Source organism: Hibiscus syriacus, unplaced genomic scaffold (assembly GCF_006381635.1).
Source record: "Hibiscus syriacus cultivar Baekdansim isolate YM2019G1 unplaced genomic scaffold, ASM638163v2 tig00001713_pilon, whole genome shotgun sequence".
NCBI classification, from domain to species: Eukaryota; Viridiplantae; Streptophyta; class Magnoliopsida; order Malvales; family Malvaceae; genus Hibiscus; species Hibiscus syriacus.
The window spans coordinates 1,053,468-1,068,517 of record NW_024061883.1 but is presented as its reverse complement, the minus strand read 5'-3'; the positions used below and the strand labels follow the sequence as shown (position 1 = coordinate 1,068,517).

The following is a 15,050-nucleotide window of genomic DNA, read 5'->3' as shown; positions in this document are numbered from 1 at the left end:
TGTGGTAGTCTTTATTGATGATATTTTGGTATACGCAAAGACAAAGATAGAACATGATGTTCATCTTCGTACTGTGCTCGAGATACTTAAGGATAAAAAGTTATATGCTAAACTGTCAAAGTGTGAATTTTGGTTGTTAGAAGTTTCTTTTCTTGGTCATGTTGTCTTGGCAGAAGGCATAAGAGTTGATCCTAAGAAAGTTCAAGCAATAGTGGAGTGGAAACCTTCAAATAATGTTATAAAGGTTCGAAGTTTTTTGGGACTTGCTGGTTATTATCGAAGGTTTGTGAAGAAATTTTTGATGATTGCTTCTCCTTTGACCTAGCTCTTGAGAAAGGATGTTTCATTTGCTTGGATTGAGAAATGTCAAGAGAGTTTTGAAGCTTTAAAGAAGATTTTCACTGAAGCACTAGTGATGGTATAACCGAAATCTGGAAAAGAGTATGTGGTGTATAGTGATGCATCTCATAATGGTTTGGGTTGTGTACTTATGCAAGAAGGTAAAGTGGTAGCCTATGCTTCTCGATAATTAAAGACGCACGAGAGGAATTATCTCACTCATGATCTTGAGTTAGCAGCGGTAGTATTTGCTCTAAAGATTTGGTGTCATTATTTGTATGGTAACGATGTCACATCTACACAGATCATAAGAGTTTGAAGTATCTGTTGACTCAAAAAGAGCTAAACTTGAGACAAAGAAGATGGATAGAACTTTTAAAGGATTATGATCTGATCATTGATTATCATCTAGGGAAAGCAAATGTTGTAACAGATGCACTTACTCAGAAAACTTTTGTAGCTTTGCGAGCTATGGATATACGACTAGGGTTGAAAGAAAATGGTACACTATTGCCTGAGTTAAAAATAAAGCCAATGATTATAAATTGGATAATAGAGATACAAAGGAAATATGACAAATGCTTGGAAAATATTTCACTGGTGGAAAAAAATGAGACTAAAGATTTTGAAGTCAAGTTTGATGGTTGTCTATATTACCGAGGAAGAATTTGCATTCCACAGTATGATGAGTTAAAGAAAGATATTCTTTCTGAGGCATATTTTAGTCCACTGACTATGCATCCAGGCGGGAGCAAGATTTATCACGATGTAAAGAGTCGATTTTGGTGGCCTGGTATGAAAAGAGCCATTTCTGAGTTTGTTGCTACATGTTTGACGTGTCAACAAATGAAAGCTAAACATCAAGTGCCTTGGGGATTGTTACAACCCATTTCTATTACAGAGTGTAAGTGGGAGAGAGTCACTATGGATTTTGTTACAAGGTTAATTTTGACATCAAATAATAAGGATTCCATTTGGGTTATAATTGATCGGTTAACTAAATTAGCACATTTCATTCCAGTACGAATGGATTACGCTTTGGATAAATATGCAGAGTTGTATATCAAGGAGATAGTTCGGCTACATGGAGTTCCAATATCAATCATATCCAACAGGGATCCAAGGGGTACTCGATTGAATTTCAGTATGGCATTTCATCCATAGAAAGATGGTCAATCAGAGCATACTATTCAGATATTAGAAGATATGCTGAGAGCATGTGTGATTGAGTTCAAGGGGTCATGGGAAAACTATTTGCCTTTAGAAGAAATTGCCTACAACAACAGCTATCAAATGAGTATCAAGATGGCTCTGTATGAAGCTTTATATGGGGAAAAATGCCGAACACCATTAAATTGGTTCGAGTTAAAAGATTGAAATCCTGTTGGCCCATATTTATTGAAAGAGGTTGAAGATAAAGTGAAGATAATTCAAGATAATCTCAAGATGGCATCTGATCGATAGAAGTCTTATGCAGACTTGAAGCGAAAAGAGATTGAATTTCAAGAAGGCGATAAAGTTTTCTTAAAGTATCACATTGGAAAAAGATTTTGTGTTTTGAGCGCAAAGGAAAACTAAGTCCAAGATTCATTATCTTAAAGCGTGTCGGACCAGTAGCTTATCAATTAGCATTACCTCCGGAGTTAGACAAAGTACACAATGTTTTTCATGTGTCGATGCTTAGAAAGTATCGATCAGATCCTTCACATGTTATTGCATCGGAGGAAATTGAGATCCGACCAGATTTAACTTATGAAGAAGAACCAAAATGAATTTTGGCTTGAAAAATCAAAGAACTGCATAGAAAGACAATTCCTCCAGTTAAAGTACTTTGGCAAAATCATAAAGTCGATGACGCTACTTGGGAAAGAGAGGATGACATGAAGAAGAAGTATCCACACCTCTTTATATCAGGTATGTCTTAAAATTCGAGGACGAATTTTATTTAGGGGGAGATTTGTAATACCCCAAAATTTAGATAGTGGCCAAAATGGAAATTTTGAAAGTTCAGTGACCAAAGTATAAACTTTGGAAAAGTTCAGGAACCAAATAGTTTATCTCAAGAATAACATTTCTGTGGCAATCAGAATTATAATCTGAGATGTGTAATAAAAGTTATAGAACGAGGAAGTTGACGAAAAATTCAGTAGATCGGATGTAATAGAAAATTAAGGAAAATCTGAAGGATGATACCTTAGACCAAAAAATATTATTTTCACATTAGTAAATGTTCAAAAATAATATAAATCTTTAGATTTAAGGGTTTAATTCCATGTTTAATTTTGACCGTTGGATTTAAGTAGTAAGATTGTGATTTTTGGAAAAATGCAAGGGTAAATCGGTAAACTAAGATCTTATTTGTTCATCTTTTACTTATGGGAGATGATAATGTTGAGGTGTCTTATTTTGGAAGATGATAAGGGTTAGGTGTCTTGGTTTAATGGTAATTATGAAGTTTTATTAAGGGTAAATTGGTATTTTCCTAGTTTAATGAATTTAATATTCATTAAAGGTAAATTTAACGTAAATTTAGCATGAAAAATATCTAAATTTCATGCCAAAGTTGTTCATCTTCCTCTCCATTTCTGTGAGCTATACCAAGGTAAGGGTAAAATATTTGTTTTTCCATTTTAAGCCATTTCCTTTGGATTTCAAGTTATGCCGTGAAATAGGAAAGTGATCTAGTCGAAAAATGATATCTTTTGTACTAATTATGCTTTCTCAACTTGCTTAATTTCAAAGATCCAAATCTTAGGGTTTATATTCATGTTAAGGTTCATGAAATTGATGATGAATATTGATGTTTTTGAGGTTGTAGATTCATTTCCAAGCATGAATTATGATTAAAACATGTTCAAACTTCCTAGATATGATTCTATAAATTTCGGTCAAATGAAGAAATTGAAGAACTTGGTGTTTTGATGAGATTTGATTAGGGCTTTGATTGTAGAGATGTTGTAAGTTTGATTGGAAGTTGATTTCATGCTTGAATTGAGTTAAAATTGAGCAAAATCATGAAAATTTTAGTTTTTAAGTTTAAAGTATTGGGCCATGGGTTAGTTGAGTGAGAAAATTTATGGAAATTTATAAGGGCTAGAAATGATGTAGGAAGTATTCTACAAACCTTAGAAAAATTTGGGGACCATTATGTAATTTTTTAAAAAGTTGGGGGGACCAATTCGATAATTTTGAAAAGTTGTAAATGGTTGTATAATTGTTTAATAATTGATATATTATGCTGGAAATTATTGTTTTGGGATTGAAACGAGTGGTTAGATGTGAAATACGACCATTTTGGAAGTTTGAAAAGATTGGGATTTAAGTACAACATTCACATAGTTGGGGTACTTAAATGTAATTATACCTTTGTAAAAGCATTTGAATGGTAATAATTTCAGTGCTGGAATTTTGGTATTAAGAATCTAAGTGATAAAATGGTGAATGACCATTTTGTGTAAATTGGAAAAGTTGGTGCTAATGTTAAAAAGGAATTATTAAGTATTTTGGTAGAAAATGAGTTCAAGTATATTTTGGATTTTGTTTTGGTGATGTGTTATGTTAGTACAATACTAACATAAGTATTGTTATGAATTTGTGATTTTGTACAGATCGTGATTGAATTGTGATTGAAGCAAGTTAAGTATAAAAGAGTTATTGTGGACCGTATTGAGGCACATATTTTGGATATAAAGTGTCGAGGTGAGTGCAATACATGCATAACACGGTACATAGATGTTTTATACATCATGTACATAGATGTTTTATACATCATCAGGAAGACTTGCGACAAGTCGACCTTGTTTTATCAGCATGAGATTTTGACATGGATGTTATTTAGGTTATGAACTGCCCTAATGTTTATTACATAGTTATATGTTTCCATGGATGATTTAATTCATGACTATATGCCCAAGTATGTTATTGAAGTTAAGTGGAATTAATGGCATGCCATATAGTCTAGCAGCTACAAAATTAAGTAGTACTATAGTGTTAAATAAAGACACATAATACAAGTCAGGTGGGTAAAACCCAACCTCAGTACTACGGTGCATTGTTAGGTGAGCAATGCTTGACCTCAACACTTTTATGCAATATTTGACTCCTATACTGGGTTCGTCATGGATTGAGAATTGTGGCCAATAGTTGTTGATAAAAATGATTTTTATTTATATTAAGTTGTTTTGATTTTTACATTAGAAGATGATATTAAATTTCATGCATGATTTGTATTGCACTGTTTATTGTTTTAAATTGCCTCACTAAGTATATACTTAGCGTGTGATGATTTTCATGCATAGATAAAAAGCCAGTAGTAGAATAAAGAGTTCAGAGTGACATCAAGCATCGAGGAGTATATTTCCATATCAGTAAGACATCCTATTATGTGATTTTGACTTAGTTAGTGGCATTTACTATAAATGTCCTAGTTGCTCTGTTGAACTATTTTGGAACTGGTTTTATAACTAAACTAAAATGTTTTACTCTATTTTCAGTATGGATAGCATGAATACATATTAATATATGTTTAAAATAGTATGTGATAGTTTGATGTGATATGATATTTTAATTTTATCAGTTATCATTTTAAGAAAATAAATTTTAAATCAGTTTTGAATTGGAAAATATTTTAAGAAATTCAGGTGACATCTATAAACTGTATAGGTATAATTATATGTGTTTTAGTTGTTACATTGGATGACTGCATCTCGAGCTTGTACCCTTTTTGAGCCTTTTCACAATGAAAACACCATTGGATCCCTCCATCAAAAGGAACTATTTGGAGTTCATTTGCATGCTTCTTGAATTTTTCCAGGATGACCTCTAGTTAGCTATAGTTTTACCATCCTGTTCCTGATGCTTTTGAAGGGACTTTTCAAGATCATTTACCTTCTTTTCATCAACCCCTGCAACCTTTGCCAACCCATTTTTGAAAGGACGACACTTGATGTATTTGATGAAGACCTGATTCATTCAGATTCCTTCTCAATGTAATAGGGTAGTGTACTCTTCAATTATGGGCACCATTTCTTCTTGATTGCACGTAAAACAGATGTATCCTAAATTCCAAAATTGCACCAGGACTCGAATTAAGGGTTTATTTATCATGACATAGAGTAGGTGTGCGATATCACCGTATTGTTGGCAAAACTTCTGTTTTCTTTCAGCTTTCCAACTGTCCCAAATATTCCGCAATTCCTGAGTATCATTTTGTTTGAGGCTGATGGAAGAGTAGCCAGCCAAGTTTGACACATAGTTGTCTTGCAGACTGAGTCCTTTCTGACCATAGTCGTACTTCTGCATTCTTGGCCTCTTGCATTACAACCCTTTTGTCCATTGATGCCAACTATCCGACATGTTATTTTCTCTTCACAAATCCTAACCACATATATTTTTAATTCACATTCTTTGAACATAAAATAAAGAAAGAAATAAATCAAACATCCTAGGCTTTGACATAGAGTTTTTGGGGGTGGGCTCTAATTTCTTGCAGCATTACAGTTTGGTTCTAAAATAGGTACCCGTCATTCCCTTATGTATGCATGAAGAATAAATTCACACAAATACACAAGGTATATGAATCCCGAAAGTTACTTACTAGTCCTTACGGAGAATAAATTCCCACGAAGGCGTCGCTTTAACCCTAACTTAAAAAGGTTTAGAGCTCGAGAATAGAGCTTGAGATGATTTTTTTAAAAAGATGAAACCATTAAAAAAACATCAGTACAACTATTTATATGAAAAATAAAAATCAAAGGTAAATAACATGGATCAAAAGGATAAATTATAATTTAAACTTACAATTTTCTCTTATAAAGACAACCGAAAATCAATTTTGGCCTGATCATTTTAATTTGGTTGATTGGATACCATAACTTACCGTGGTCCTGATCTTCGATTTACCAGAAATTTGTCGAATTCGAGAGTCGATTATAGTCAGGGAAAGATTAGCACCCCTGTATTGCCCTTTCGGTACCAATTTGATTTCTCAATTGTCTTAATTGAAAAAAATTAAAAGTTAAATTCAAATTTAAATATTTGATCCAAATTACTTACCTTTGACAATTAATCAAAAATTTAATTGGCTCCTCAAAATAAAATCAATGTTAGGATAAAAACAATAAACCAAAAATAAGAAAGGAAACAAAATTAAATGTTGCAAGATAAAAAAAGTGGTTAATTTAACAAAATATAATAAAATAAAATGAGGATTAAATTGAATAAATCTAAAATTCAGGGGGTAAAATTACACATGGTGACCAAAGTGGATTACGCTTCAAACTAAGGGGAATATAAAAATAGTTAACTATTTCGTATTTACACAACAATCCTTGGTATATAAATACCCAAAAACCCATTTTCAATCTCATTTGAAAATATTCTCACTAAACTCTAACCCCAAATTCTCTCAAACACTCTCCCTACTGGTTGAAGCTCCCTCGTTGAACCATCATCGTTGCCATCACTTCGACCACCGCCTATGGTGGTTGGAGACCCCTAAGATACCTCGAAACACTCATCTCACTCTAAAAAACCCAATCCGAACATCGAATCACCATAAACAAATCCCCTCGAATCTAGACTGAAATATCTCGTTTTTACCTTTTATCTCTGACGAACCTTTAAGTGGATGTTTGCTTTTATCGATGGCAACTCTTCCCCTCCCCGACAACGAAGCTAAGTTTGCCTCGTCTTTATGCTTTTTTTTGTTTTTTATGTTTTCTTGGTGTGTTTCGAATACTGACTTCCCTAAAAACTCCCCTTTCAGATTATTCGTTGCAGGTATATATAGCCCCTTGACGGGGGTTGTTTCCCTCATCCCCGATTTGCTCAGGTTCATTGTTGTTCCTGTTGGTCGGGAATCTCATGAAAATATTCATTCCTGATTTGTTTTGATTTTATTGTGTTGCCTATTTTGGTGTTGATTGTTGCTTCGATCAGTTTTGGGAAGTTTTCCCTGATATCGCGGTTGCGAAAATCTGGGAATGATTTTGTGGTCGGCGTGGTCTTCAAGTGCAGTCCGTTTACTTGCGGGGGGATTATATATTCTAGAATGTTTTGGAGCTTTCTTGGCCGTGATTTCTCCCCTATTAAGGGCTCTGATGATGCAACACTAGGGTTATGTAAAACCTTGACGGGGGTTGTTTCCCCTCATCCCCGATTTGCTCAGGTTCATTGTTGTTCCTGTTGGTCGGGAATCTCATGAAAATATTCATTCCTGATTTGTTTTGATTTTATTGTGTTGCCTATTTTGGTGTTGATTGTTGCTTCGATCAGTGTTTTGGGAAGTTTTCCCCTGATATCGCGGTTGCGAAAATCTGGGAATGATGTTTTGGTCGGCGCGTGGTCTTCAAGTGCAGTCCGTTTACTTGCGGGGGGTATTATATATTCTAGAATGTTTTGGAGCTTTCTTGGCCGTTGATTTGCTCCCCTATTTAAGGGCTCTTGATGATGCAACACTAGGGTTATGTGTAAAACCCTAACGTACATTAGGTCTCTTGTTTGCCTGGTTTAGTGGCTTGCTGGGTATTTACTCCTTGCTTCCCGGTCTTGGCATGTTGGGTCAGGCAGGCCCTGACTTAAACCCTTGCTTCCTTACCTTCGTTGGATCGTGGCTCCTTTTGGACTCGGACTCTTATTAGACCTTAAAAAAAATGAAAGTAAATTAAAAATAAAAATAGTTAGGAAAAAGAAAATAAAATACTACTAATAATAATATGTAATAATATGTATATATTAAAAACTATATAATATATATTATATTTCAAATATGTTTTCAAAGATTATATATATTATATATGTTTTCAAAAACCGTTTTAAAAACTAATTATAATATATATATATATTATATATATATATATATATGTTTTCTATATATATATGTTTTCAAAAATATGTTTTCAAAAGCTATACTATATATCTTTAAAAAAACTAAATATATTATATATTTTTGAAATTATATATATATATATATATATATATATATATATATCATATATACTATATAATGTAATAAAGACCCTTGAAATCCCGAACGAAAATGAGTGTTTACAGACATAAACTAACATTAAATAATTATTAAATGAATACATTCATAAATGTTAAATTACTATGTCCGTGAATAATAACTAAACGAACATGAATATTTTTAAAAATAAATAAACGAACACGAACACCAACATAACTAAGTGGAGACATGTGAGGGCCATACCCGAAAAAATTGAAAAAAAAATTAATTTCAAACCTTTAAAATAAAAAAAAATTATTTACACCAACATAATTTTTAAAAATTCATATTAAGCTTTAATTTTTTTAATGTTCTTAATTAAACTCTTCCCATAATTAAAAAAAAAATCTTATTAAGTCTCTCAAATTTTTAAAATTTTTAGTAACACTCTAAATTTTTTTGAAAAATATAAATTGAACTCTTCAAAACTTTTAAAAAATTTAATTTAAATCCCTAAAATTTTTAAAGTTTTAAGTTAGCACCCCTAATTATATCACCAAGTTCTTCCACTGAACACAAACACTATATTAAAAAGTTAAATAAAAAGGAACCAAAATGAATACCTTAAAAGTAAACAAACAAACATGAACATAACATTATTCATTCAAGCTCGATTCATTTACACCCTTAACAACAACCAGAGATGCACCCCATACGCCCATCAACATTGGTTTTAGCTGCTTAATTAGAAAGTTTTGGAAATATAAAGACTGAATTGAACACATGAAGAACGTTGTATTCTGTTTCGTGAATACTATAAAATAAAGGGCCAAACTGTGTAGTTTACCCAAAACTCCTTTCTATATAATCGACCTTTTTGCCAGAAATCAAACCCATAGTTTTCCTCTCCGATCTGGGACCCGCCGTCGTTCTGAGCTCCCGAGCCCTCCTCTCAACTCCTGTGGTGAATTGCCAATACTTTTTTCTTGTTAAGATCTCTGTGTCGATTGGCCCGCCGTCACCATTATCGCCAATACTTTTTTCTTGTGTCTTGGATGCATCCTTGATTTCATTCAAAACGTCTCTGTGTCATTTTTTAGCCATCTTGACAACTACCTCTGCAAGCTTGCCTTTATCGTGATATTTTCATCCGTAGAGGTTTCTTCAGCAAAATGTTTGAAAATCTTATTTCAAATACTCATTGTGGCCTGCATAAGGAGAAGCCTTTTGCTGAACAAGTTGAAATTCGTGCTAATTGATATCTACTGGAAATGGCTTCTTGATTACTAACTTAGTTTGGAGTTGCATGGATTTCATTAGCGGAATGGTTGATTATCTAGAAACTCTTAGACTAATCTCCTAATAAACCTCTTTGATTTATGTTTGGATCCCCTCTTAGTGGTCCCAATAGCTTCAATATATGGATCTTATGGTCTCATAGCTTGTTCTGCATAATCCACTCTTAGGCATGATATTGAACTAGTCTGGAGAATTAAACTATAGTGTAGTGAGAAGATTATTGCTCAATTTTTTTAATAGGCAAAAAAAAACTTTGTTTTCTGTGGGATTTTATTTGTAAAATTTGATTGAGTTGTGGTTTTGTAAAAAAAAAATTATAAATATAATCTTTGTTTGCTTCTACTCTCTCTCCTTTGTTCCTTATAAGAATGTAATTGAATTCTGGGTTTTGAATTTTGCTTGGTGCCAGGAGAGGATCCGATACTGGTTGATTTTGCTATAATTTTCCTCACTTGTTTTCTTTTACACAATAGATAATTCTTTCAAGGGGGAGAGAAAGGGAGAAATTGGGGATGAGAAGTTTTATCAATAATAAAATCCAGCTTTTAACGCTTAATCTTCTAGAAAACTTGCTACAATGACATACAATGGATGGCTTTTATTCACCAAAGTTTTGATTTGGCAATGGTGTTCTATGCAGATTAGAAGTACTATATACAATTGGGAGAGGTTTATTTGATGTTTTACATAAGTTTATGCATTTGATTCAACTTCCCTCTTCGATCACACATTTCCAAAGTATTTTTTGTAGCATTTTGCTTGAACCATTTGTGCATGTTTGCACCTTTGAACAGCACCAATAACTATTTGCATATCATCTCTAATGATTAGAGAGAGAGAACCACTGATGTGTTTCTTTGCCTGCCCTTTTTTCGTTTCCAATTTATTCGGTAAACTGTAAACTGTTTCTTACTGCATAAATTGTTAAATGCTCATTAGTAATGGCAGAATTTGCAAATATGACTGCTTAAATTATTTATTGTCTTTGCAATATTAATGTTTGCTAGCAGAAATCTGTATTTCAATTTGTATTTATTAGGAAGAGGGCTTATTTCCATTTTAATAATAATATTCAGTTTCTGTGCTTCCATCCCTCATGACCAACCTGCTCTGCTGCATTCTCTTTGAGCAATTAAAAAGAATATGGTTTCCAAATGCTAGGTATAGGGGATCATTTACAGCCATTGTTGTTTGGATTACTCCATTTTTGACACCCCTCTCTACTGCTAGTTTCTCTCAAGTTCTTAGAATAAAGAAGATTTTACCATTATTATTGCAGGTGAATGCCTTCATGGCTGACCTGAAGCACAGAATTCTTATGGTTTCTGATTTTTTCTATCCCAACTTTGGTGGTGTCGAGAATCACATTTATTATCTGTCACAGTGCCTGCTAAAACTCGGTCACAAGGTCAGAAAAGTTTTGTAAGTTTGTAGGTTTTAAATCTGTTTGTGAGCACTGTTTTGCCTTTTGACATGAGCAAAGAACCTGGTAAAAAAGGAAATCTTTTCTGTTTTATATTTCAAAAGAAGGTTTTAGATATGCTAATGTTAGGTAGAAGAATAATATAATGCCTCTGGAAGGGTTCGTTGTATATTTCTTCGTCCTGCTCTTCCAGACTAGTTTTAAATTCCTTGCTCCTTTCTTTACCATCCAATTCTACTTTACCTTCCTTTCCTGCATATCAAATGTTTCTTTTTCTTCAAAATCTCAATGCAATAAGTACCAAATTCCAGTCCTTTTGTTTTGCTAGATTGGATAATATATTTACTCGATCATTTCAGGTGGTTGTTTTGACCCATGCTTATGGAAATCGATCTGGGGTGAGATATATGACTGGTGGTTTGAAGGTTTATTATGTACCATGGCGGCCATTCCTCATGCAGAATACATTCCCAACTTTTTATGGAACATTTCCAATAATAAGGACTATACTTCTTCGAGAAAAGATATCACTTGTGCATGGTCATCAAGCCTTTTCTACTTTATGCCACGAGACTTTGATGCACTCACGTACCATGGGATACAAGGTTGTATTTACTGACCATTCATTGTATGGTTTTGCTGATGCGGGAAGCATCCACATGAACAAGGTTCTGCAGTTTACTTTAGCAGATGTAACCCGGGCCATTTGTGTTTCTCATACAAGCAAGGAAAATACAGTGCTAAGGTCGGGTTTGCCGCCAGAAAAGGTTTTTGTAATACCTAATGCTGTGGACACAGCTATGTTCAAGCCTGCTCAAGTGCGTCTTGGCCGTGATGAAATTGTTATTGTTGTGATAAGTAGGTTGGTTTATCGGAAGGGTGCAGATTTACTTGTAGAAGTCATTCCAGAAGTTTGCCGTTTGTATCCCAATGTGAGTTGCTTACACCATGTTTATTGCTGAAAAGGTTTTGATCTATTAGCTTGTTCTGTTACTTTTCAGTTGTCCTGGTATTAGTTAGAAATGAGGAACTGTCAATTTTCATGTTTCTTCACCAGCTACCAGCAAGGGTATGAGATGGTTAGATTTTTCTGTTACCTATGCCCTTTGGTTAGGTATTCTGCAATGAGGGTTAGTGCTGCTACCGGCTAATTCAGACTAAGCTGAAAAAGGTCATTCTTATTTTTGTATATGAACCGAGGTTGGCTATGTATTTTGGTGCATAATTCCTATTTACAAGTGAAAGATATGTTTATGTAAAATAAAATATCCTATCTTTTCATCAGTATCTTCCAATGTGATGAATGCAACTGCTTGTTATATTTTATTTGCAATTTGCATAAAAGATTGTTATATCCATTTTTGTTTTTTGTGATTGAATTTGTGTTAGTCTTAGAAAATAATTCAGTAGTCCATTCTTTTGGTTTGTTTTCTATAGTTAATGTGAGAGGAGTTGCTTGGGACAAGGTTTATTACAACTTTCTAATAATTATGATGGTTAGTAGGTTACAGGGCTCTTAACCTTGTGGTCGTGGGATCGAGTCCCATTAAGGGCAATTCATAACGGAGGTCTTCCACGGAAGCTGCTCTCAACCTGGCGTTGGGGGCAGCCTACTACCCTACCTCCCCCTTACCCCCATTACATATGGGAATAGGGTCAGCTAATTTTTATGTTGCTCCTTGCACATGCACAGTCTCCCATATTTGTACTCATCATCAAGACATCTGAAATTCTGCTACACTGACGATGGGTGATCCATTGACGTGTTTTAATTTTTAATTAACTTTTTGGTATTGTATTCCCATTGGTCAAACAGTTCCTCATTTGGATGACGACTTGGCATTTAGTTGAAAGTATGATTGTAAAAATGTTATAATTTTGTATCCCTTGTTATTTGGAGTTAAATTTTCTCATTTTTGAATACTGTTAAGGTTCGTTTCATTGTTGGTGGAGATGGACCTAAACGCGTGCGGTTGGAAGAGATGAGAGAAAAGCATTCTCTTCAGGATCGAGTTGAGATGTTGGGGGCTGTACCACATGCTTCTGTAAGGTCTGTGCTGATTTCTGGTCACATATTCTTAAACAGGTAAATTGAGTTTGGTTCCTATAGACCACCATTTTAATTTTATTAATTCTTTATGCAACCATATGAGCAAAGAAAAGAGGGGAAAACAATATACAAAGGGGACAAGTTAGCATTCCTTGATCATTTTGTAATCTAGTGTAAAGGTCACTTCTCTGATTTTTTATGTTATTTTTGCTCTTCCTTTTGATAGTTCGTTAACCGAAGCTTTCTGCATAGCCATATTGGAGGCTGCAAGTTGTGGACTGTTAACTGTCAGTACTCGTGTAGGAGGTGTTCCAGAGGCATGTATTTCAAACTCTCATTAACATTGACATACCAAGTTGGTTTATACTTTAGCACATAAAACGATAGAAATTTATTTATCCTATAATTTTCCATTTATTTGTTTTAGGTTTTACCAGATGACATGATAGTACTTGCTGAACCTGATCCATGTGACATGGTACATGCAATTAGGAAGGCAATATCTATACTTCCTAATATTGATCCGCAGGTTATGCACGATCGTGTAGGTTATTTATTTTGACTTAATATAGTAATTTGTATTGTGTGAGGTGGACAATGCTTATTTCTGTTTTCATTTTAATTTTTTTCTTGGTCAAAGATGAAGAACCTTTATAATTGGAATGACGTGGCCAAAAGGACCGAGATAGTATACAATCGTGCTTTGAAATGTTCCGATCAGAGTCTCCTAGAACGACTTTCAAGGTATGTCATTGAGTGTTTTCCCAGTGGATGATGCTGACAAATTTGTTTTAGTCAATACATAGTAATGATGGTTTCACGCTTTTCATGTTTACTGAGATTTTTTGTATGTTGTTGAGTCTATAAACATGGAAACTTTCTTAAACGTGTTTGATGTGGAAGGCCGAAGAATATAAATTGATCTAGCAAGTAATCAAATAAAAACTTTGATTCAACCTAGCAATTATCAACAGATTATACACGTTGAACTCGTACTGTTCAGTAAATGCACACTGTATTCGTAGAAAGAAGTTTGTAATCGGACTTGGAGAAGAATATGGAAATAAGTATATGTTCAACACGGGTATACTAAATTTTTTGAATCTTTCCCATATATTTTGAAGGGGATACCCTCATATCCATGTTCCTGGATGTCCTATCCCGCATCTGACACGGGCATCTTAGGGACAATGTAGTATCCGAGTAACATACAATGTGGTAGCCTGTAACTTTGAAAGGTTTGGTAAAACCAGTAATTGATTTTCAAGGTTATTCCGAAGGTTTATAACTAGGCGATGGCTTGTTAGGTATCTTTCGTGCGGAGCATGGGCAGGCAAGCTGTTTTGCTTGGTTATGATAATCGACTTTTTGATATGGCGCCTGTTAGAACTGTTGCAGGTACTTGGTTTTTTATTTTATTTTATTTTACGATACCATGGAATGATGTGTATATATGTAATATATATTTGTTTATATACTATTCTGCACCAGCCTGCAAAGGATATTGAGGAGGTACCTGATGTGGCTCTACCCTGCAATCAACGTGGAGAAAGGATTGAAGAAATATTTCATTGGAAAACTGAATAAAATATTATTAGTAACAAATATTTAATGTTTCGTTTATTCCATTCTTATTCTTGATGTATTCATAGTTAAAATTCCATTCATATTCATTATATGATTTTTACAATTATAAGTGGATCTTTCTAATTAAATAAATATGCTATATTTGTTAAAACATATGGGCACCTTTGTTTTTTCGAAAGATGATATCTTTATTATTAGATATTCATCATTTTTTTGATAGAAGATAGTCATCATTTAAATATTAAAATTCAAACTAGTCATAAATATTTGTTGACCAATCCTAGTGCCATTGCATTTTTTGTTACAATAACTAGCTTATAAAGAAAATTAAATTAATGGAGCCCTCTGAAAACTCCCTTGATCCCGGAGCCCCTAAAAAGCGTGGTGGGAGGGATGAAGCACCCCCA

General features: G+C 33.8%; 1 protein-coding gene across 1 annotated transcript; it reads left to right on the top strand.

Annotated features, from left to right (window-relative positions):
- The first annotated feature begins 10,837 nt into the window (after positions 1-10,837).
- Positions 10,838-14,722, top strand: LOC120132165 (phosphatidylinositol N-acetylglucosaminyltransferase subunit A-like). Its single transcript, XM_039148983.1, has 8 exons — positions 10,838-10,991; positions 11,366-11,938; positions 12,938-13,092; positions 13,283-13,373; positions 13,484-13,600; positions 13,697-13,800; positions 14,364-14,454; positions 14,548-14,722. The coding sequence occupies exons 1-8, from the start codon at positions 10,875-10,877 to the stop codon at positions 14,641-14,643; spliced, it is 1,344 nt and encodes a 447-aa protein (XP_039004914.1). The 5' UTR covers positions 10,838-10,874; the 3' UTR covers positions 14,644-14,722.
- Positions 14,723-15,050: the final 328 nt, after the last annotated feature.